The 23,439-nt window shown below is 39.9% G+C and overlaps 4 protein-coding genes and 1 non-coding gene across 6 annotated transcripts; 2 read left to right on the forward strand and 3 right to left on the reverse strand.

Annotated features, from left to right (window-relative positions):
- The first annotated feature begins 100 nt into the window (after positions 1-100).
- Positions 101-3,357, forward strand: LOC125214622 (H/ACA ribonucleoprotein complex non-core subunit NAF1-like). Of its 2 annotated transcripts, XM_048115722.1 has the most exons (4): positions 101-432; positions 517-1,136; positions 1,671-1,748; positions 1,850-3,357. In XM_048115722.1, exons 1-4 carry the CDS (start codon positions 234-236, stop codon positions 3,221-3,223), a joined length of 2,271 nt encoding a protein of 756 aa, XP_047971679.1. In that variant the 5' UTR covers positions 101-233; the 3' UTR covers positions 3,224-3,357. The 2 variants fall into 2 exon arrangements, with proteins under 2 accessions (XP_047971679.1, XP_047971678.1); XM_048115721.1 differs by having other exon boundaries at positions 101-1,136.
- Positions 3,358-3,490: 133 nt separating this feature from the next.
- Positions 3,491-5,487, reverse strand: LOC125214623 (formimidoyltransferase-cyclodeaminase-like). The gene is made up of 3 exons (XM_048115723.1): positions 5,360-5,487; positions 4,409-4,820; positions 3,491-4,108 (listed from the first exon to the last, which is right to left on the reverse strand). Exons 1-3 carry the CDS (start codon positions 5,483-5,485, stop codon positions 3,588-3,590), a joined length of 1,059 nt encoding a protein of 352 aa, XP_047971680.1. The 5' UTR covers positions 5,486-5,487; the 3' UTR covers positions 3,491-3,587.
- Positions 5,488-7,468: 1,981 nt separating this feature from the next.
- Positions 7,469-10,070, reverse strand: LOC125211625 (glutamate formimidoyltransferase-like). Its single transcript, XM_048111501.1, has 3 exons — positions 10,033-10,070; positions 9,448-9,860; positions 7,469-8,113 (listed from the first exon to the last, which is right to left on the reverse strand). The coding sequence occupies exons 2-3, from the start codon at positions 9,830-9,832 to the stop codon at positions 7,596-7,598; spliced, it is 903 nt and encodes a 300-aa protein (XP_047967458.1). The 5' UTR covers positions 9,833-9,860; positions 10,033-10,070; the 3' UTR covers positions 7,469-7,595.
- Positions 10,071-20,125: 10,055 nt separating this feature from the next.
- On the reverse strand, positions 20,126-21,709 carry LOC125209447. Its single transcript, XM_048109044.1, has one exon. It carries the CDS (start codon positions 21,707-21,709, stop codon positions 20,126-20,128), a length of 1,584 nt encoding a protein of 527 aa, XP_047965001.1.
- LOC125217173 lies at positions 21,108-21,214 on the forward strand. Its single transcript, XR_007175593.1, has one exon. It is a non-coding gene; the product is annotated as a small nucleolar RNA R71 (small nucleolar RNA).
- Positions 21,710-23,439: the final 1,730 nt, after the last annotated feature.

Consider the following 23,439-nt stretch of genomic DNA (forward strand, 5'->3'; position numbering starts at 1 on the left):
CCCTATTTTAAATATATAAAGAAAGTAAAGTAAAACAAATTTGGCGAGTAGGAAATAGGGTACGCAAAATTCGTATATAAACCCTAGGGTTTAAGGAAATCCTCTCTTTCCATACAAAGCCCACATTTCTTCTTCAATTCCGCATATACAGTATTTATATATATTTCACATCTGCTATATCACAAAAATCATGAACCTATCGACCTCAACAGCCCTAATTCCTACTGCCCAACATGGTTGGTTTCTTGCACAGTCCCGCTGTTGAAGGAGCGAGAGCAGAGGAGAACGAAGACGTTACTAAGAGAGCAACCGACCTCCTCGTTCCGGAGCTGGACGATATCCCCTCTTCGTTTTCCGATTCGTTTCTCGATTTTGAGGCCCTCAACGGCTGGTTCACCGAAGGCCCCGGTGCGGATATGGCTGATTTGAGAGGTGAATTAGTTGATGTTAAGAAGGAATTTGATGTTTTGGGAGAGGAAATAGCTGATATTAAGAAGGAATTTGATGTTTTGGCAGATGAAATTTGTCGAGAGGGTGTAAAGGTGGAACCTTTGTCGGGTTTAGGGCTGGAAGATGGGGAAATTGGGGGTGTTGTTGAGAAATGTGTTGTAAAGGGTAGTGAGGGAGTTGAAGGTGATGGATGTGAGAGGAAATTGGGGGATTTAGGGTGTTTGATTGAGGAGCAGCTTGGGAAAGTGAGCTTAGATGGTGCAGTAGAAAATTTAAGTGTTCCTGTTGTTGCTTCACTGAAATGTGAGAATAGTGGTAGTGAAGAAGCTGCGGTTGATGACAAGTTGAAGAGTGTGAAAATGGGGATTGGCAGTTGTGGTAGTGTGAAGAGTGATGGTGATGTGTTAGGAGTTGGTGGGGATGAGAATAAAGTTGATGAGAGTGTGGATGATGGAGATGGGAGTGGGAGCACCTCGGATTCGTCGTCCTCGTCATCTAGTAGTAGTGAGGATAAGGATGATGGTAAAAAGAAGGACAAGAATGGAGAGAGTAGTGGTGATGAAGAGACTGAGATGGAGGATGGTGAGATTGTGATGTCGGAGCTAGAAGAGATGGTTTCGTGGAGTGACGTTGATGATGAGGATGGTGGTGGAGGCGGACCAATCAAATCTAAGAATGAGCTTGAGGTTTGTGATTGTGTGTTCATGAATTGTGGTGGATTATATTTTGAATCTGTACATAGGCATGAATTCCATCTAATTTATGTATCATGTTTATTGCAATATTGTGTTGTGCTGTGTAACTTGTGAAGTATTTGTCACTATTATTGAATGTATTTAATCTTCAAAGTTTAAAGAATGTCAAAATTTGGATTTATCCTTGAACTAAGAAAATGATCATTGGGTAATGAAGGTATCGTTGAACACATTAAGAGAAAGAAGTACAGCTATTTGTGCCGTTTGTTGCTTGATATATGTCTTTTGTTAAAAACCTTCATTTCGAGCAATGTAAGAGAAGGTATAAAACACCTTTGTCGCAAATGGAACGTGTCGTTTAGCAACCAACATTTTATTCAATAGCCGTCATTCTTCAACAGACGCCTGCTCATACACATCATATGATGCATTCAATTTTCATAGTTTTGTTCTCTGTAGTTGTGTTTGCGCCTAAACGGGGGACGAAGCTTATGTTTGTTATAATCTTTCTTTTTTACTATGCAGGATCTGCCTCCAGTTCCTTCTGTTAATGTGACCTTGGAACCACGTCATGAAACCCTTCCAGTTGGAACAGTTTTGTCGGTAAAACATCGTTTCTACATTGCTACCGAATACTGCCAACATTTATGATGTTTTCTTGCTTTGATGTTCTTGGATTGAGTAATGTTATTAACATTGAACAGATGATTGGCGCCCAAGTGATTGTGGAAGGAGTCGAGAAACACGATCCTCTCAACGAGGGCTCAATTCTTTGGATTACTGAGAGCAGATCACCGCTGGGGATTATTGATGAAATCTTTGGGCCCGTCAAGAACCCTTTCTACATTGTGAGATACAACTCCGAGGAGGAAGTCCCCACAGGGATCCAGCAAGGCACCTTGATCTCGTTTGTTGCAGAGTTTGCAGATCATGTACTCAATAACAATAATCTCTACCAGAAAGGGTATGATGCATCTAATGAGAACGATGAAGAGCTGTCTGAGGATGGTGAATTTTCAGATGACGAGAAAGAGGCTGAGTACAGGAGAATGATGAAGATGAAGAAAAGGGGAACGAATGATTCCAAGCCCAATAACAAGAGGAAGGAGAAACGGCAGCAGAAGAATCAGAGAGGGAACGGGAGCTGGAACAATAACAATTCTACTGCACAAACTCCTCCAGGTGGCGAAGGCCAACGTTTCGCTCCTCGTGTTGGAACACCGTCAAACCAAGACAGTCATCACCAAGGCTCACTGGGCTCTAGACAGGGTTCTGTTGGTGATCAATGCGTGATTCCTCCTTCATTCCCACATAGGCCTCAAGCACAAGCATTTCCTCCTCCGAATGGAAGTTGGAACAATGGGTTTCCACAACATCAGCAGCTAAATGCAAACCTTCTTGCTGGACTGCCTCCGAACGGCATGCTGTGGATGCAGCAGCAAAACCTACCGTACCTGTACCCGACCGGTGCACCATTTCAACAGCAAATCAGTATGATACCCGGAATGCCACCAAACTTCAATCCAATGGCTGGACTACCAAATATTGGTGGGATAATTCCACCTTGGCCTATGGATCAGAATGCATCGCAGTTTGGAATGCAGGGCCAGCAAGGTCCACCACGGCCACAGTTTGGAGCGCAGGGCCAGCAAGGTCCACAACAGCCACAGTTTACAGCGCAGGGCCAGCAAGGTCCACCACAGCCACAGTTTGCAGCGCCGGGCCAGCAAGTTCCACCACAGCCACAGTTTGGAGTGCAGGGCCAGCAAGGTCCACCACGGCCACAGTTTGCAGCTCAGGGCCAGCAAGGTCCACCACAGCCTCAGTTTGGAGTGCAGGGCCAGCAAGGTCCCCCACGGCCTCAGTTTGGAGTTGAGGGCCAGCAAGGTCCACCGCCACTGCCTCTGAATGGTGCTGGAGAGCAAGCAGTTCAGACTCAGGTATCTCCAGATGGTCAGCCACAGCCTCCAGCCATGAGTTTCAATGGAAGCCGTGGTGGTGGCCGTCGTGGCGGCCGTCGTGGTGGAAGAGGGAATCACAGAGGCCGTGGGCGTTATGGTGGTGGCAGGCATTCTTGAGCCCTTCTACAGAAAAATATATATCCCAATTTTGCCAAAGTTTTGTTCTTCCCTTAGCAAAAACCATTATTTTCTTGTAGTTACATGTATCTAATATTTAATCATGTTTTTATGTTGACTTTTTCTTCCTGTGAGCTTTAACCTGAAAATTTTGAGTGAGGATCGGTTGAAATTGTCCTTTCAATGTGATTTTGTTGTTTTATGTGATTTCATGTTTAGTTTTCCTATTATTGAAGATGAATCATCAATGAAAGTGGTCTCAGAATGTAAAGCAAGAACATACATACATTATTCAAATTCCAGCTCTGTCATCTCAATTTTGCTTGATACACTGACAAAAGGAATCAGCACATACAAAACCATTTCAAGGAGAAGAATCATTAGAAATGGATTTTATGTATCTCTCAATGATTATCTCTGGAGGAACATCTGTGAAGTAGCCCTTCTCCACATCAAGCCCTAATCCTGCAGCCAGCAGCTCCACCTGTTTCTGAACCCGGTCAGCCCCAATCTGGTTCGGTTCGAGCAGCATACAAGCTATCTCAGTCGAGTCCTCCCCGTGAACGAGTCCCAGTGTCTGCACCGTGGGAAGGCCTCCACCCCGGGCACTCACCATGAGAGCTATCCGTCTTGTGGCAGAGACGTCCGTGGACATGATCGGCACGTTGTAGGTGGAAACCCAAGGACGCGCCCCGACCATCGCAACACCTCGAGCCCGTGAGACGGATTCCGGCCCTAGGTCGGGTTTCTCTGGCAGAATCTCCGGCTGCGCCCAGCCGGCCCATTGATTGCCCATGAAGTTGGGCCGGTAGAAGCCGAGCTCACGTCTGATGGCCTCCAGCGCCCTCCCTGTCGGGTGGGCTGCTCCGTATAGGTAGACTGGCACTGCATTATTTTGAAACAACAGTACATCAAACAATGCTTTAACAAATCGATAAAATTTCAAGATTCAAAGAAGTTGCAAAATGCTTCAAACAAATAGACACAATTTCAAAACTCAAGCATCAAAATGTGTCGAACAAAATAGGCACATTTTCAAGATTCAATCACAAGAGGCTATATCAAATAGACACCATTTCAAGATGAATGACAAAAGGTCTTAATAAATAGACACATTTTCAAAACTCAAAGGCAGATTTTGAAGATTCATCCAAATTCATCAAGATATAGAGAAAAGCAAGACACCTTGAAATCTACTTCCAATATCTGAGGCAATGGTCTTTGCAAGCCAGGCAGCTTCGTCCAACGAGGCTCGGGCCAACGGGTGGCACACAATGTCATCCACGACACCCAGCCGGGGGTGGGCCCCGCTGTGCGTCTCGAGGTTCACGGCTTCATAGGCAGCCTCAGCCATGGCAACAACACTCTGCTGCAGGGGAGTGTAGATTGGACAGCCTAAGCTGTCATGAACAACGTAGGACACGAGATTGTATCGCACTCTGTTGTAGTCGTCGTCCTTGAACTTGTTAACGATCACGGTCTCCCCATCGCGCCTCGCTGCCCGCTCGATCAGATCGAGGGCCGCATCATTCCTTGATTCGGAAATGTAGACCTTGCAGCAAAGCAGCATTGATTGCTTCATCGTTTTCTTTTTGTCCTAAGCCAAAAAGTAACCAAATTTGCGGAAATTTTCAGCTAATTTTGAAGTTTTTTTCAATATTACAAAACAAAACATAACTTTAGCTTCTGAGAACTGAATCATGAACCCTAGAATCATCAATCATCAAATAATCAATTATCATTAATCAAACATTCAACACTTCTAAACTCTTAATTGCGTTTAAAAATTTGAAATATTTGTTCCTTTTCACAACTTGAAATTAAGAGTTAATTCCATTTGAATTTTTAATCAGGATGTTCCTCAGCTGCTCTTCTGTTCACTCATTTCTGTTTTCTTCCCACAAAACTAAAACTTACTTTTTTTTTAATACTTTTCCATAATTATAGCTAAATCCTGTTAATCATTGTTCTCACTAACACTATCTTTTCACAGAGATAACATAAAATTTAACATATTTCTTTACCATTTACTAAGATTTCTAATCAAAACAAACAGTAGCTACAATAATTTAAGAAAAAAAAAAAAAAAAAGGATAACAGAAGCCAAAGAAACAGAGAAGTAAAATGAGTTCTTACATTATCAAAAGTTTGGTTAAAATCCATATCACTGTGTGAGCTGAGAAAAATGATCAAATGAAAAAGAAATGATCTTTGATATCTGTTGGAACAGTAGGTGTAATCCGTGTGTTCTTGACTCAGCATTGATGCCACATATATTAGCCAAGCATCCACCCCACCCCACCCCACCCCACCCCACCTCGACGTGTCAATCTTGATAAATAAAATAAAATAAAATTGTAGGGAATAATAGATTAAAATAACTTCACATGCAACATATGTTGATTGCGACATTTTTGTAGTTTGCTCATGTACGTTTTACTTTACCTTTCATTTTTTAGATAAAAAAATATTTATATTTGTTACTTAAAAAAATATCAACATTTTTATAGTAAATTAGAGAGAAAAATGTTAATGAATATTTTGTACAGAAGAGAGAAGTGAGAAACTCGAATCCAACTTAGTGTTGCTCAAATTGCAATAGCTCAATTTAACAGTAAGATAATTCAATAAAAATGCTAATCACTTATAATAGGAGGAATGAAATATTTGATTTTTATGTGTGATTAAATATATTTACACACCTAAATATTACTCCCTCCGTCCCATAATAGATGTCACACTTTTCAGTTTGTCCCACAAAAGATGTCACGTTGAAAAAAATTCTCTCTCACATTAATATAAATATATTATTTTCTCTCTCTATCTCACATACAAAATAACATCTCCTAAAACTCATGTCATTTCTCAAGTGCATCATCTATTATCGAACAGTATTATGGGACGGAGGGAGTATTATTTTTCTGGCATGTTTAAAATGTGTGTGTATGCTGTGAAAAAGCAGTGGAAACGAGAGATTGATTTTTAAACATACACATTTTCCACTCAACGCGTTAAACAATTATTTACAGCATCCAGACTTGTGATAGCACGCAATTGTTGTGCCATATAAATCGGTATAGATATAGAATTTAATTGAAAATTAAATAGAAATGCTTTTCTAAGCCTGATGTTAATAATTTAAGATAGGCTTAGTTGTAGCATTATGTAGAATTGCATGTCACGTTCCGCGTTGTGTAGCAACCAAGATTTTCAATATTTCAAAAAGTAAAACCCTTTGTTTATACAATAGTAGTATGTATAAGAAGAAAAATTAATTAAATACTAATATGACATGATTGACAGATTGGGACGTCTAATTGAAAATACAATTGTGATTGAGATCAACGGTGGATAAGATAAACAATCACATCCAAATCGTTTTGCATCATTGTCATTTTGTCACTCATCTTGTAATTATAGAAACATGCTCCTAGGATTTTTGGTATTTAAATAACTAGTTTTATGCTAAGTTTTCCAGTGACCTAACTTCCAAGAACTTTGATTACAAAATCAGAAGACATTTGATGTGAAGAATTTTGTTGTTGCGCTTTCAATCCATTGACGTTACATTAGATGTCAAAATTCCTAGTCATAAGCAGATACTAGTAGACGTAGACGTTGAATTATATGCCTAGAGTTGTATGTGCTTGTTTGCTAGTACGTTTTTTCAATCATGTTGAAAATGCAAATTTGGATTAGAATTTTTGTGATCTAAATAGTTAAGATACATATATATTGTGGATTAGAATTTTTGATCCAAATGCAAAATTTAGAACTAATTGGATGATTGTAGAACATACCCGTCACCGCATTATTTCGTATTTTATTATATTAATAGGTGATAATGTGATATGTAAGGACTATTTCTGTCATCTACAATTATAGTAGTACTATATGATAAAATAACATGAATTTAAAATTTGATCGGTAAAAATAATGAATTTATATAGTATATAAATTTCTCACAATTTCGATAAAATTTAAACGAAAGTTTTAATCTTGAGTAATGCACAAATTAACACCATTTTACATTTATTAAAATCAACATCATTTTGTATATTGACCGATTTGTCCTCCTGCATAATTCATAATATTACCAAACTCTCTGGATATTTTACTACAAGGCGTAAATTCATAATATTACCGACTAAGTTTTAAAGTTCATGATAAATACAAATTCTGGTCAAAGATTATGATTTTAGGGATATCTTCCCGTAAAATAAAATACTAACACAAAATAAAGAATACAACGTAAAATAGTATTAGTATTCAAATTCAAGAATGTTTGAAGAATGAATCAAAAATAGAATTATGAAAATCATTACACAAGCAAGCAATATACCAAACTGCAATTTCTTATTATTCTGCAAATCTACTTGGAAGCAAGTTTAGCCAACTTAAAATAACTCTCAATGATCTTGCTCTGTGAAAGATCAGTATAGTATCCCTCTCCAACCTCCATACCTTCTTCCCGGGCGAGCCGCTCGACTGCTTGCTGCACATCCTCGCCACCAGCTTTGCTCGTATCCAGCAGGTTGCACGCCACCTCGATCATCCCTTTACCATGAGCAAGAGCCATGGACTGCACGGATGGAAGCCCGCCGCCTCTGCCACTGACTTTCTTTGCTATTCTCCGAACAGCAGCCATGTCGGTCGAGAAAATGGGGACATTGTAGTTGTCAACCCACTCTGTGGCTCCAATGACAACGACGCCTTTCCTCATCACAGCATGAGGAGGGCCCTCGTCGGGTTTCAGCTGCAGTGCCTCGGACTGGAGGCTGCCTACCCACTGATTCCCCTCTGCGTTCGGCTTGAAGTAGCCGAGCTCCCTTCTGATCGTGTCGAGGGACCTTCCCTCAGCGTGTGCAGCTCCGTACAAGAAGGTAGCGACTGCAGGCTATGTATAATATCCATCAACAACAGAAAAAGATTGATGTGATGAGGAAACAAAAAGATGAACGAAGTTCATTCAATTGAAGGAGAGAAAAAACGAAAAAGATCAAAGTAACATGTTGTAACAAATATATGAACACCATTTCATATGCTGCACTAGCCTAAAAAAGATGACAAAATTCTCTTTTTCACGTCTACAGTTATATATTCCTATCGACTATAGCAAGCAATGTCTAGAACCAGAATTTACATTATCGCAAGTTACATACCTTTGATTCAAATTTTTTCGCATTAATGCCAATTATACGACATCTATGACCCAGTGCAAATCTCCAATAGATGCTATTTTGATGCTCTCTTTTGTCAACCTCTATCGAGCATCTCACCTCTAAACTATTATCGCACTCTTAATCGCAAACTTCATCGCTCACTTACAAATCTTGCAGCCCTTCTTAAACTACTTCACCCTTTTTGAACCAAGCTCAAGCAGCAGAAGCAAAAAGCTTTAACCATATCATTACTTCTAGAATCTGCACTATCTCTCAACAAATACCCTTTAAATCAACACCTCCTTGTCAAGGCGCTCTCTTCCCAAACTTCAGTATAGAATTAGCGAACATGAGAGGATAATTTTTAACAATAACCAACCATCAATTACTAGTTTCTTGTGAAATCTGAAAATAGACAGTGCCTCTTTACCTCTCTTTGTTTGAATTAAGCCATAAACACTACAAGAATAACTACAGCATGAATTCACACTGCCATAATTCAATCAAGCACAACAGAATTCTACTCCCTCCGTCACCCAAAACTAGTCATTTTGGTGAATCCACAAAAGTTAATCTCTTTCCAATTTATAGACACTACCTCACATCACATTACTCTGAGTTAATCAATCTATTTACTACTACTATTTCTATCACATGTACTGACAATATATTCATTAAATCATTATCAAGTTGCTAACACTACTCCAATGGGACTATTTCTCCACTCACATTACACCAACAACTTATATTAAAACCGTGCCCCATTATCTTTTTGGGACCTACAAGCTAATCAACTTCAACAATGGTTCATCATCACAAAATTCAACATGCCCTATACCATAAACCGTAATCATATCAACAAGCAACACCAACTCAACTCAAATCCATACACCAAAAACAAATCTTTTCCCCCCATTCACCAAACCAGAAACTCAAGAGATATCAACACTTAAACTCTAATAATTTCAACAAGCAACAAGAAAGAAAATGCATACACCACAACCAAATCATTCCCCCCAAAACCCTCCAAAAACTTGAAATTAAGTGATCAAGAGAGCAAACCTTGCAGCCCAGCACCAACATCAGCAGCCAGAGACTTTGCAGTTCCTGCAACACAATCCAAAGATGAGCCATTCAACGGATGGAAACAAATGTGGTCCACAACACCCAGCCTCGGATGACTCCCACAGTGCAAACCAAGATCAATGGCCTCAAATGCAGCCTTCACCATCTCAAAGACTGCATTTTTCAGCGGAGACGAATCCGGGCCCTGCCCAATTTGAGATACAAGCGTGTATCCAACTCTATTGTAAGTGGCATCCTCAAATTTGTTGATAATGGGGGCCTCTGGTATCAGCTTTGCTGCCATTTCAATGGCTTCCAGAGCGGCCTTGTTTCTGCTCTCGGATACATACACTTTGCAGCAAGCTAGCATTTGCTTCAGCATCTCTTTAGCCCTAAATTTGACCCAAACCCTTCACGCACAAAAAATGTAAATATTCAATTCAACCAATTATAGATTTATGTGGGTAGAGTTCTAGTGTGAATTTTACTGTCTAAGCCCCCAAAAATTTGACATTTAAAAGAAAATGGACACAAATATATGACAGAAATTCCATTCTTCAATAAATTTCAGCTGTTACTTACCAAACTATGTTGAGGAACGATGAAGAAAGGAGTGAAGAAGGGAGTTTCTAATTTGATTTCAATATTCTGTAGATAAATTAGTTGGATTTTTAACATTCAACCCCAAAACTTTATCCTATTTACACTTGTAATCCTCAGAATTGATAAAACCCAAAGTGCAATAAAATGATTTTGTGAGTTGTGAAAGAAATTCATCGTACAATAATTATGCAATATCCATATCATATATCATATCATCCATGTAAATAACTTTTGGTGTAAAATCTAGCTAGATTTAAATATCAAGACAAAATAATTAATAATAAATGCATAATTTACTTATCTGTATGACCGTCTCATTTATTAATTTATTCTGTGAAAACTCTTGAACAAAATGGAAGTAGAAATATTTGGAATATAGATTTATTAAATTTACTTAAAGTTTCGAAATTCAGACACAAATTACTGATCACATTTTTGACATTTCGTTTATCATTGTTGTTAGAATTTTCGGTTGTAGAATTTGTTTAATTTGTTTTAGTAGTATATTTCTTGAACTGATGAACGTAATACAAAATATCATTTTCCTTATGATGGGATTAATTAATATTCACTATCATCACTTATCAAGTAGTAATGCATTTTGCTAATAATTTATTCAATTTGATTCACCATTTTCTTGAAAGCAAGAAGAAAACAAAAGGCAGTTACAAAGTGGAACCATAAAAGAGTATATGTAAGAAAAATCAAACTTAAATCATTTTAGAGATAATTCTAGCATGACACCAAATAAATGTCTAGACATCATAATTTTTAAAACCTGGTTTCACTTATCCAATATAGCAACTAAATTTGGGGAATTAGAAAGAGTTGCAATGAGGAACCCAAACATACAAAAGATTCACAAAGTCTCAATGATCAAACAAAATTATGGTTTTCATTATTATAAAAAAAAAATCCCAAGCAACTGGAATATATGTAGATGGAACATGATAATGACTAGGGAAAGAGAAAATCTCATTCTTCCTCCAAAAAAAAGGGTAAAAATCGGGAATTCCGTTGCTGAACATTCTCAGTGATCATTACACATAGGCAGAGAAGAACTTTCTTCATACAAACAATAAGTTGAAGCACATTATTAGAAGAAAAATGACAATGACTTGAATCTCCAGCCTATTTTGCTGTTTCCACAACTACCTGCAGATTATATGAAATTCAACATATTAATTATACATGCAGGTAACATGAGAGGAAAGAATATCAAAGCAGGACATATCATATACGTAGGCACATTAGAAAATAATTAGTATCAAGCAGGGCATAAGAGAAATGTTGGGTATATCTATATATGACAAAATATATGCATATATAACTATATAAACATGTCTTGTTTATATTAACTGTTGCAACATCTTATTATTTTCGGAGGAAGAAACATACCTCTGCTTTGTCCTTCTTGCCTCCACTAAAAGCCTTGTAAGCTCCGTAGAAAAGGGTGAACCACCCCGTTAAAGACGCAATCACAAACTACAAGGCAAAAGGACATGCCATCATAAATAAATTTCAAACTTTTACAACTGTGAAGGTTACAACCCCTGATTGCAAGTACAAAACTCAATACACTTCCAAAACCAAATTTAAGCTGAGCAGACAAAACTTGATGAAAACTACTAGACAACTAGTAAACAGTTCATATTCAAGAGGCTAGACACTAGTGAATTGTGATCTTGACATAAAGTCCAATGGCAAACTTGAAGAGTTATTCAAGTGAAACAAAAACATGCACTTTGTGTGGATTAGTCAAGAAAATAACTGTTTAACTCCACATTGTTTTGAAAGAATCCATAAACTGAGGGGGTTAGTCAGCAAGCTGACATTTGCAATTACCAGAGAGTTCATAAGAATTTGGAATCAGGATTTGTCACATCAGATTTACAGGATCTTGGTCCATGATAAAGATCCAGCATACATATTCATGCCTAACTCTTCCACACCTCTACATCCAACCATACTTTTCAGGTGTGTCTTCAATAATTATAACGTATAATCTGACTCATTTTCCCTTAAATATAATATATCACTGTTCAGGAATGCTGGATTTTCTGAGTGCAAGTCACTGATAGACTCCTGCTATCCCTTTAGTGCTAATGAAATGGAAAAATGCTGCTCAATATTCAGTATCTAGATACACACACATCTTTTAATATTCAGTACCTAGATACGCACAACACATCTTTGATCCTATTCCTTAGGTTCTGTCATGCACCCAATGCCAGGAAACTGAAGCTTCCCAACAGGCAAATTTTGATTGATTCTCAATCAATTCGAATAAAAGAGAACCACTGCAGATAGCAACAACATGTGACTACCGAAATTTCCATCTCACAATTCAGACTTTAGCAAGCAACATTACTCAATTACTGATCATCCATAACTCTTCAATAACTTACTATTCATTTTTCCATCAAATTCTACCCTGTGTCCTAATCACCATACATGCATTCATTTTAGCATATGATCATCCATCTTAAATCAAATAAAAGGAATAAAATCCCTAATTACACATTTACATCAAAGGTTGACAATTTTAGCATAAAAAGCGTATGCATTTACTCACATGCTCTTCCTTCCACTTGGACGGACTCATCGGGTCTTCCCAAATATTAACCTTCGGTGGCCCATGAGGGTCTGAAATTCGAAAACAATGTCAATTAAAAAACCCTAATTTACACCGAACAGATTCAAAATCGAAATCAATCTATCAATCAATCAGACGCACAACATTCATTAATCAAAACGCCAACGCAAATGAAGAAATCAGCGTAAACAAGTAGGCTTCAGATCAGTACCAGCGGAGCCGGCGAGGCCGCGGCGGGGAACCAGAACAGCGGCTCGAGAGGTGGATGGAGAGAGGCGAGCGAGAGTAGCAGCTCTGCGAGCTGTCATGGCGGCAATTGAGGTGGCCATTGCTTGTTAGCGCGTTCTCGTTTTGGGGGAGATCGAAGGTTAGACAAGTGAGTGGAAATGGAGCCAGATTTATGATGCGACTGAGTAGGGAAGAAAGGGTTCAGAGGAAACGACGTCGTAACGCAGAAACTCGGGCAGGATCTGGTTGTTTTGGTCAAGCCCAATATAGCCTCGCCCATTGTGTTTGGGTACTAGAAATGTTGTAATGGGCTTTATGCAAGCCCAATTTAAAAACAATTTTTTTGGTGTTTTTATTGATAAAAAATGGTTGAATTATTGTGAGTGATATCTATACAACATATTAAAGGGGAGTTTTGAAGAGTTTTTTTAAAAATATATTAAATTAAAAATTAAAAATCTAGAGTAAGTGGGAGTGGAGTGAGTGAGAGGTTAACAAAGATAATTTGATTCAATTTATATTGACGATTAAATTAGAAATCTAGAGTGAGTTGAATTCCATAATTGTAGGAATAGAATTTAACTAATTTATTTATCTATATTAAATATAGAGCATGTACTCTCGAAGACTAAGTGCCGGCTTGAGTACTACGATGCAATTTAGAACACTATCTAGACTATTAGAAGGGTTTTTTTTTTGGTTTTTCTACACTAAGATCAAAGAACAAGTAAGAAAGTAAGAGCAAAAGGAAATTAAGACAAGAAAAAGGATAGTTTTCACTCAAGTTGGAAAGATAGGGATATTGATCCGTTGGTATGGATCACGGGTGTTCACCTAGGGATCATGCTCATCTAAATGGTCTTATGTGTGGCTAGGAAGGTCGGGTTAATTGGTTAGACCCCCTCTCGGGTGCACCTAACACGTTGATCGGCCTCTAAGGTCGGAGTCTCCTCCCTACACTTCGAAACCAACTCCTACAACCTACGGACCCAAGCCCTCTCTCTAGCTATGTCTCTCTCGAGCACATACAACGCACGGAGTTGTTGGTCATTTAACTATCTAATTAAGCATCTTTCAACGACAATAATTAGAATAAGACATATCAAACTGGTAGCTAATCAATTGGATAATGAAAAAGCACAACAACCAACAAAACCACCACATAAGACATAGATAAGCATAAATCAAGATTTAGCCCATGAATTCCATACAAACTTCACCAATATCCCTAATAAGAACTTAGCTACTCATAATGGAAGCTAAGACAAAAGAAAATACAAAAACTTCAAAGGAAAACATAGTAAGAAAAGGTAATAGAACTCCCTAATGTAGACTTGATGTTGGGGAGGATCTTTCTTCTTCAATCTCTTGAAGATGGAAGCCTCCTTGCCTTCAATGACTTGTATCTCTCGATTTTTTCTCTCAATTTGTCGTGGGGAAAGTTAGGGTTCTAAATTGAGTTAGAACCCCTTTTATACTCGGAGTGAAAATCAGGACAAATTAGCAAACACCCGGTCGGGTGATTTGTAGGTGACAAAACACCCGACCGGGTTTTCTTCCCGAAGCCCGCTATTTTGCAAAACACCCGACCGGGTTTTCCGAGAAATGGAAAACACCCGGTCGGGTTTTCCTCCTGGAGTCCACAAGGCTACTTCAAAACACCCGACCGGGTGTTCCGAGAGATGGAAAACACCCGGTCGGGTTTTCCTCCTGGAGAACTCCTCGAATTTCAGCTTCGGCTCGTTTCAACCTGTTTTCATCACAAAACTACGACAAACCCATCAACTCACCTAATTAGTGTATATGCGGTGAAAAACTTGTATTTAACATCTTAAACCATCAAAAGCACTCTTTAATCACCCATAAAACAAGCCTAAAATATGAGTTTGTCAACTCCCCCAAACTTAAACACTTGTTTGTCCCTAAACAAGAAGAAGAAAATAAGAAGACAAACTCATGTAAGGATGTTGGAGTGTCATCATTGCCTCAGTAGAAATAAAGTATTCAACAAGTATCAATGGCCTCGTATACAAGTATAACGTTATAAAGTATTGCTTCAAGCTACTATCATGTACTCAACCTTGCCAATTCGCCCTCACAAGGAGAAAATGCAATGTGCATTTTAGAAATTTCACTCACTCTCAAGGTGTATAGGCTCATGACATAACTCTCAAATCATCAATTCATGCATAGTTTACCATATGCTTGCTCGAAATCTACACTCTCCTCTACTACGGTGTGATTAAAGATCTAAGGTCCGAAAGGTCTTTTCTATAGGTTGTAATGTAGGCTCTTTGGATAGGTGAGGTAATTTTTGGCTAAAGTGACTTTAATCCCCAAGATATGACATATTCAATTTCACCAACTTTCTTCCCCAATCTTAGCTAGTACTAGGCTTTGCCTAGACTCTTCCCATCTACCAACATTCCACTTTTGTTCAATACCTCTTTTTCAACATTCAAGGCACCCCTTTTTCACCAAATGTCAATTGCTCACCATTTTTCGCTTTCATTTTTTTTTCTTTTCTTTTCTTTTTCCTTTTTTTTTCCTTTTCTCCATGCTTTGCATGGTATCATCACTATTTTTTTTTATTTTTTTTTTCTTTTCTAACTCAACAAACTTGTTTTTCATTTGCCAACACCACTTTCACATTTCTCTTTGATTTTTCAAAAGTACCACATGACAATTCCAACCCCTCGGTTTGTCAAAGAAAAGGTTTATAGGCTCAAAGTGGGCTAACAAGGATTATTAACATAGCGGGTGAAACTAGGATTTGGCTAATAAAAATGGCCTAACATCCTCCCTTATCTCTATAGCCACTATGTAGACTCAAGGAGATCGCGAGCAAGTTCTAGAAACATATGACATGCTTGAGATAAAACACACATTTAGTGATAGTATAGGCTTAATTCTCACAAGGTCATTTTGGCAAAAGACAAGGCACCATGCGATTCACTTTAGGCAATTTGAAATGAAAATTACATGTTACTTAGCCATATCAACAAGATTTTCAAAAATTTTTGCACAAAATCATCATTGGCAACTCCTCCAACAAATCCTCACACTCGTTCAAACATCACTTTCTCTCACCCTACTATCATTCTACCCAAGGGAAATTATTAAACACACTAAGAAAACAAGAAAAACATTCCTAAAAAGAAACAAAAACACAAAAACAATTGGAACAAAGAAACAAGGAAACACTCCCCAAAATCCACAATCAAGAATATCATGAGTTAAGATTACATGCCCACATATCATCATCAAATAGCATCAAAAGAATAGGGGTACAGACGGGGTATCATCAAATAGAGAGAGATAGAGATAGAAGAGGGAATCCACTAGACACCCCCCCAAACTTATTCCAAGCAAAGCTAGGATAAGTTTGAAAGAGAGTGGATCTCCCATGGACCTTCACTGTGGAGGCGGAGGTGGATACTGCCAAGGGCCGCGAAATTCATCGAACCGAGCATTGAGGTTGGCCCATTGTGCGGTGTTGAACTCGGTAAATTGACTCCAGTTCTCCTCATACCGGTTCCATCGCGCATCATTCTGAGCTTCGAACTGGTTCCACCTCGCCTCATACTCAGTCAGCCGTGCATCGTTCCGGGCCCACTGTTCTTCCTGCCGAAGCTCCATACGTGCCATCCTCTCGTTGATCGAGCTGTAGTCCTCTTCTTCTCTCTCTTGGCGGCTTCTTGTCCTCTGAGCGCTTGTCCCGGCTCCTTCATCACCATATGGTGGTTCCTCGTGAACCTCATCTTCATCTTCATTTTCCTGCCCTATCATCAAGTGCTCGGGGGCCTCGGAAGCCTCAGGAAACGCCGCATGTTCAAATCCTTCATACTCATCTGGATCAACCTCTTCAAATCTTGTGTTCGGGAATCGGGCTGCGATGGTTTGGTGGATTGGAGAATTCATTTTCCAATTTCTCTTCTCCACGGGCCCATTGATGTACGTGTTGATGGGGTCCGGAAGAGGGAAGTGATCCTTCAACCTTTGCAAGAAAAAGGCCTGGCCTCCATCTACTCCAAGATCATGTGATCTCCGGAGTGCTTCAATGTCCATAACCGTAGACCCTATATCCGGCTCAAATCCCCTTGTACTCACACCCAAGTGGCGCGCAATTGCGCCCACCACAGCACCGCAACATATAGTCCCCGTACTCCTCTTCGATGCTCGCTCTATGTTTTTCACCATATAGTGAACCATATTCATTGGCCTTTTGTGTACAAGGCACCATAGCAAAAATAGCTCATCTTTTTGTACACTCCCTGTTTCGGCACGTGCAAAGGGATGATTGTTGCAGGCCTTCTGAATCATCCGGAGAACTGGGTTCCGGATCATGGAGCTCTTGGCCCGGGCAGCCTTGAACCCGTCTGTCTCAAGAGTGATGTCGTTCCAGAATCTACTGTTCTTGAACTCCATCGGCATGTCATACTCATCCGTAGTGATCCCATAAATCTCCTTAAGCGCTTCCATGGATAGCTCGTATTCATTGTTCCTTAGCCGGAACCTTATGGCCACAATATTCCTTCCTCGCATCTGTACCACCAATGTGGTTAAGAACTCAAGAGTGAGACGATGGTAGGACACGATCTCCCTTGTGAAGATTCCATTGAGTTCCCCCACGTTACATAGCTCGTCAAAGCATTGTAGTAGGCCCAAATTATGTAGAAGTGCTCGGCAAGGTTGCCTCGCAACCTTGTAATCTTGTCGGGCCAGAACCTTCCATTTGGCCCGCTCTTCTGCGGTTCTTAGTGCGACCGAGCATGCTGATGCTGAAAGAACCATTGTACCTACAAATGCCAAGTATTAGATGGCAATGTAATCAAACCTAGAAAAATCTATCAACCAAAGTAAAAGTACTCCCCCAAACTTAGCTCAAGGCTAACATTCAACAAGTTATCATCATGGAGTACTTTTCACTAATCTCTATCATCAAACTAATCATTTAAAACACAAGAGTAGGCATCACCTCCTAATAATTTCTTATATATCAACAATCAAAGCATATAACAAAAGAAATTAATCACAAAATCACAATTGAAGCTCAAGAGATGCACAAATTCATCCTATCCTTGTTCTAACATGTAAAGCTCAAAACTTCATTTCACTTCATATCCTCATGCTTGTAGCCAAATTCTCCCCCAAGACCAATCAATTCAAACCAAAATTACTCACAACTACACCATCCTTTGATAGTATTATCATTCAACAACCCAACTCTTCATCAACATTTAAAACAAATGAGCAACAATGTCCAACAAGGCAACATATCAACATATTCAACTTCACATTATGCAAACAAGTTCTAAATTCTCACCCATTCTAGCAATTCTACAACAAATCCACTCTTAATCCTCAAAAACCCACAATTATGCACCAAATTCATCATAATCTTCCATAAATCACTCAATAAACAACAATAATACTTGGGTAGAGAAGAATAAAGGGAGAAATTCATACCTTTAGGGCTTAATTCAAGTAGAACTCGAAAATTAGCTTCTTGCCTTGTTCTCACAAAATTCCACCAATTAAATGGTTTAAAATATGTAAAAGATGAAGTAGAGGATGAAGTAGAAGAGTTATTAGAGTGTAGAAGTGAGATTGGAAGGGAGAAATTTAGAGGAAATCACCGAAATTCGGAAATTGGGGAGCTAGGGTTCGGAATCGGCGTCGAGTGTTTCTGTCGGGTGATTCTGCGACGCCAGAATTATATACGCGACAAAACACCCGACCGGGTGATTCGGAAATTCGAAAACACCCGGTCGGGTTTCCTTCCTGGAATGCGACGGTGTTTTAAAAACACCCGACCGGGTTTTCCGAGAGATGGAAAACACCCGGTCGGGTTTCCTTTCTGGACTTCAACCTATTTTTCCATTTCTTTCATTTTTCACTCTTTTGTTCCCATTTTCCTGTTCCACACACTAAAACAAAGAAAAATCCTACAAGTGAGAGAAAAACACATTGACACAAAATAAAATTGTACCTACTAGGGGTTGCCTCCCCCATAGCGCAATTGTTTAACGTCGTTTGCCCGACGGTCTTCAAGCTCTCATCATTCGGTCAAGGTCACGACGAAGACCTCATCTTGTTGCTCCCTTGTGTAGAACCTCTTGATGTTGTGGCCATTTGCCATGAAAGTACTTCCATCGGCCCCAATAAGCTCTATTGTTCCATTGGTCATCACATTTTTGATAGTGAATGGCCCCGACCATTTAGATTTGAGCTTGCCCGGGAATAGCCTCAATCTATGATTGTAGAGTAGCACCGCATCCCCCGGGAAGAACTCTCTTTTTTCAATCATCTTGTCGTGATAGGTCTTCAACCTTGCCTTGTAAATAGAGGAATTGACATAGGCCTCATTCCTAAATTCATCTAGCAAATTGAGGTGAAGCATTCTTTCCTTTCCGGCCTTCAAGAAATCCAAGTTCAATTTCTTCACACCCCAATACGAGCGATGCTCCATCTCTACCGGAAGGTGGCACGACTTTCCAAATACCAATTGATATGGCGACATCCCAATGGGTGTCTTATAAGCCGTCCTATATGCCCACAATGCATCATCAAGTTTATGTGACCAATCCTTTCGATTTGTGTTGACCGTCTTCTCTAGGACTTGCTTCACCTCCCGGTTGGCTAACTCGGTTTGACCATTAGCTTGAGGGTGGTAGGGTGTTGTTACTCTATGCTTCACTCCATATCTAGTAAGCACACTTGCCAACCATCGATTATTGAAATGGGAACCTCCATCACTAATTAGGGCTCGTGGGGTGCCAAATCTTGTGAAGATATTCTTTTGGACAAACTTAATCACAACCTTAGAATCATTGGTGTGGGTAGGAATAGCCTCTACCCATCTAGACACATAGTCCACCGCCAAGAGAATATATTGATAGCCACATGATGATGGAAAGGGGCCCATGAAATCGATCCCCCAAACATCAAACAACTCAACTTCCACAATAGGGGTCATAGGCATTTCCTTCTTCTTTGACACCCCCCCGGTCCTTTGGCACTCATTGCATTGCATCACGAACTTTTGGCAATCTCCATAGATACTTGGCCAATAAAGGCCGCTTTGAAGCACCTTCATCGCGGTTCGGTTTGCTCCAAAATGTCCCCCACTTGGTGCGGAGTGACAATGCATAATAATGGATTCTCATTCCTCTTGAGGAGCACATCTCCTAATCACCATGTCGGCACATCTTCTAAAGAGGCAAGGCTCATCCCAAAAATAGAACTTCACATCATGGAAGAACTTCTTCTTTGCATACTAAAGATATCCAAAAATCTTGAAAATTGTTCATCCTTCTTCTTCTTTTGTATCATTTGAGGAAAGGGAAGCTTAACTTCCATGGGTTTGGGAGGAACAATTATCTCGGGTTGAACCTTAGGCGAGCTCTCCGGTGGTGTTTCCATCTCTATTTCCTCTTCTTCTTCGGGTTGAACAATAGCTTCCTTTTCGGGCATAGAGGGACCCTCATAGCTTGTTCCACTCCTCAAATTAATTGCCTTGCACTCTTTTGGGTTAGGAATAGTGTTGCTTGGAAATTGCCCCGGTTGATGAAGTTGACCCACGGTTTGAGCAATTTGACTCATTTGGTGCTCCAAGGCCCCCATTCTTGTAGCAACTTCTACCACCGCCGTCTCAACTTTATCAATTCTCTTGGTAGAGTGTTCCATAATCCCATCGGTCTTCTCCATCAAAGCTTTTAGAAGCTCATTGGTAACATCACTTGAAGACTTTGAAGTGCTAGGTGAATTGTTAACCCCACTTGGTTGAATAGCATTATTCGGATTCCCATACGAAAGATTTGGATGTGTATTGAAGGATGGACGATAATTACCACCCCCATTGTTGGGGCGATAATTGTAGAAGTTCCTTTGATTTCCTCCTTGATGCACATAATTAACATCCTCTACGGTAGGTTGAGGCTCTACATTGGGTGCCATCCCCAAACTTATGCTATCCACCTTTTGATTGAGAATCATCATTTGTTGGTTGAGGAGATTGAATGCATCCGAATCAACAACCGAAGCTACCGGCATAGAGCCATCTCGACCCGAGCTCCAACTCTTGCTAGTGTATGCAAGCCTTTGAAGCATCTTCTTGCACTCATCGACCCCTTTGTCCAAGAATGATCCCCCCGAACCAAAGTCTAGTTGACTTTTGATAAATTCCGAGCATCCATTATAGAAAAGGCTCACTTGATGGCCCGGAGACAACCCATGGTTAGGACACTTCTTCAACAAAGCATTGAATCTCTCCCATGCTTCGAACATAGACTCTTGGCTCTTCATTTTAAAGTGGGAGATCTCCGCTTGTAGGTTGAGAGTAGAGCTAAGAGGGAAGAACCTCTCCAAGAACTTTTTGGCTAAGTCGTCCCAACTTATAACCGAGCCCGGCTCAAGGTTATCAAACCAATCTCTAGCATATCCCGTCAATGAGAATGGGAATAGCCTAAGCTTGATTGTATCTTCGGGAACCCCATTAAGCTTGGTTGTGTTGGCAATCTCCAAGAATTTGGCTAAGTGCATATTAGGATCCTCCGTGGGCCTTCCCGAGAAAACACGTTGCTCCACAAATTGGATCAATGCCGTCTTCAACTCAAAATTGTTGGCATTCACTCTTGGATCAATGGGTGGCATTGGGATATTAACGTTCCCAAATGCATTTCTAACCGGTGCATCTCTTCTCCTTTCCTCCTCTCTTTCCCTTCTCATCTCCTCCATTTGTTGTTGTAGTTGGAGGATGATTTGGTCTTGATTAAGGGGAGGTGGAGGTGGAGGTGGTACTTCCTCGTTGTTCCCATTTGGATTTTCCATTGGCTCAACTAGATGTTGAGCTCGTGCTCTCCTCCTTCGTCCTCCTCTTCTTCTATTGGCGGCTTCTATCTCTAAATTAATCGGCTCAAGGGGTAGATGCCTTGAGCGCGTGAGCATAAAAACCTACACAACACAAGAGAGGAAACAAAGGGAAATTAGAGCTAAACTAGAAAACTAAACTAAATAAAGCAAGTAAATGTCTAAACTAGTATTCTCTATCTTATCACAATATCAAACACAAAAGCAAATTAGTCCCCGGCAACGGCGCCAAAAACTTGACTCATGCTAAACTTGCAATCAAAATGTCACCCACAAGTGTATGGGGGTATGTAGCACGTGGCAAGTTAAAATTATCGATCCTCGAAGACTAAGTGCCGGCTTGAGTACTACGATGCAATTTAGAACACTATCTAGACTATTAGAAGGGGTTTTTTTGGTTTTTCTACACTAAGATCAAAGAACAAGTAAGAAAGTAAGAGCAAAAGGAAATTAAGACAAGAAAAAGGATAGTTTTCACTCAAGTTGGAAAGATAGGGATATTGATCCGTTGGTATGGATCACGGGTGTTCACCTAGGGATCATGCTCATCTAAATGGTCTTATGTGTGGCTAGGAAGGTCGGGTTAATTGGTTAGACCCCCTCTCGGGTGCACCTAACACGTTGATCGGCCTCTAAGGTCGGAGTCTCCTCCCTACACTTCGAAACCAACTCCTACAACCTACGGACCCAAGCCCTCTCTCTAGCTATGTCTCTCTCGAGCACATACAACGCACGGAGTTGTTGGTCATTTAACTATCTAATTAAGCATCTTTCAACGACAATAATTAGAATAAGACATATCAAACTGGTAGCTAATCAATTGGATAATGAAAAAGCACAACAACCAACAAAACCACCACATAAGACATAGATAAGCATAAATCAAGATTTAGCCCATGAATTCCATACAAACTTCACCAATATCCCTAATAAGAACTTAGCTACTCATAATGGAAGCTAAGACAAAAGAAAATACAAAAACTTCAAAGGAAAACATAGTAAGAAAAGGTAATAGAACTCCCTAATGTAGACTTGATGTTGGGGAGGATCTTTCTTCTTCAATCTCTTGAAGATGGAAGCCTCCTTGCCTTCAATGACTTGTATCTCTCGATTTTTTCTCTCAATTTGTCGTGGGGAAGGTTAGGGTTCTAAATTGAGTTAGAACCCCTTTTATACTCGGAGTGAAAATCAGGACAAATTAGCAAACACCCGGTCGGGTGATTTGTAGGTGATAAAACACCCGACCGGGTTTTCTTCCCGAAGCCCGCTATTTTGCAAAACACCCGACCGGGTTTTCCGAGAAATGGAAAACACCCGGTCGGGTTTTCCTCCTGGAGTCCACAAGGCTACTTCAAAACACCCGACCGGGTGTTCCGAGAGATGGAAAACACCCGGTCGGGTTTTCCTTCTGGAGAACTCCTCGAATTTCAGCTTCGGCTCGTTTCAACCTGTTTTCATCACAAAACTACGACAAACCCATCAACTCACCTAATTAGTGTATATGCGGTGAAAAAACTTGTATTTAACATCTTAAACCATCAAAAGCACTCTTTAATCACCCATAAAACAAGCCTAAAATATGAGTTTGTCAATGCTTGAGATAAAACACACATTTAGTGATAGTATAGGCTTAATTCTCACAAGGTCATTTTGGCAAAAGACAAGGCACCATGCGATTCACTTTAGGCAAT

This window comes from Salvia hispanica, chromosome 3 (assembly GCF_023119035.1).
Source record: "Salvia hispanica cultivar TCC Black 2014 chromosome 3, UniMelb_Shisp_WGS_1.0, whole genome shotgun sequence".
Classification (NCBI taxonomy): domain Eukaryota; kingdom Viridiplantae; phylum Streptophyta; class Magnoliopsida; order Lamiales; family Lamiaceae; genus Salvia; species Salvia hispanica.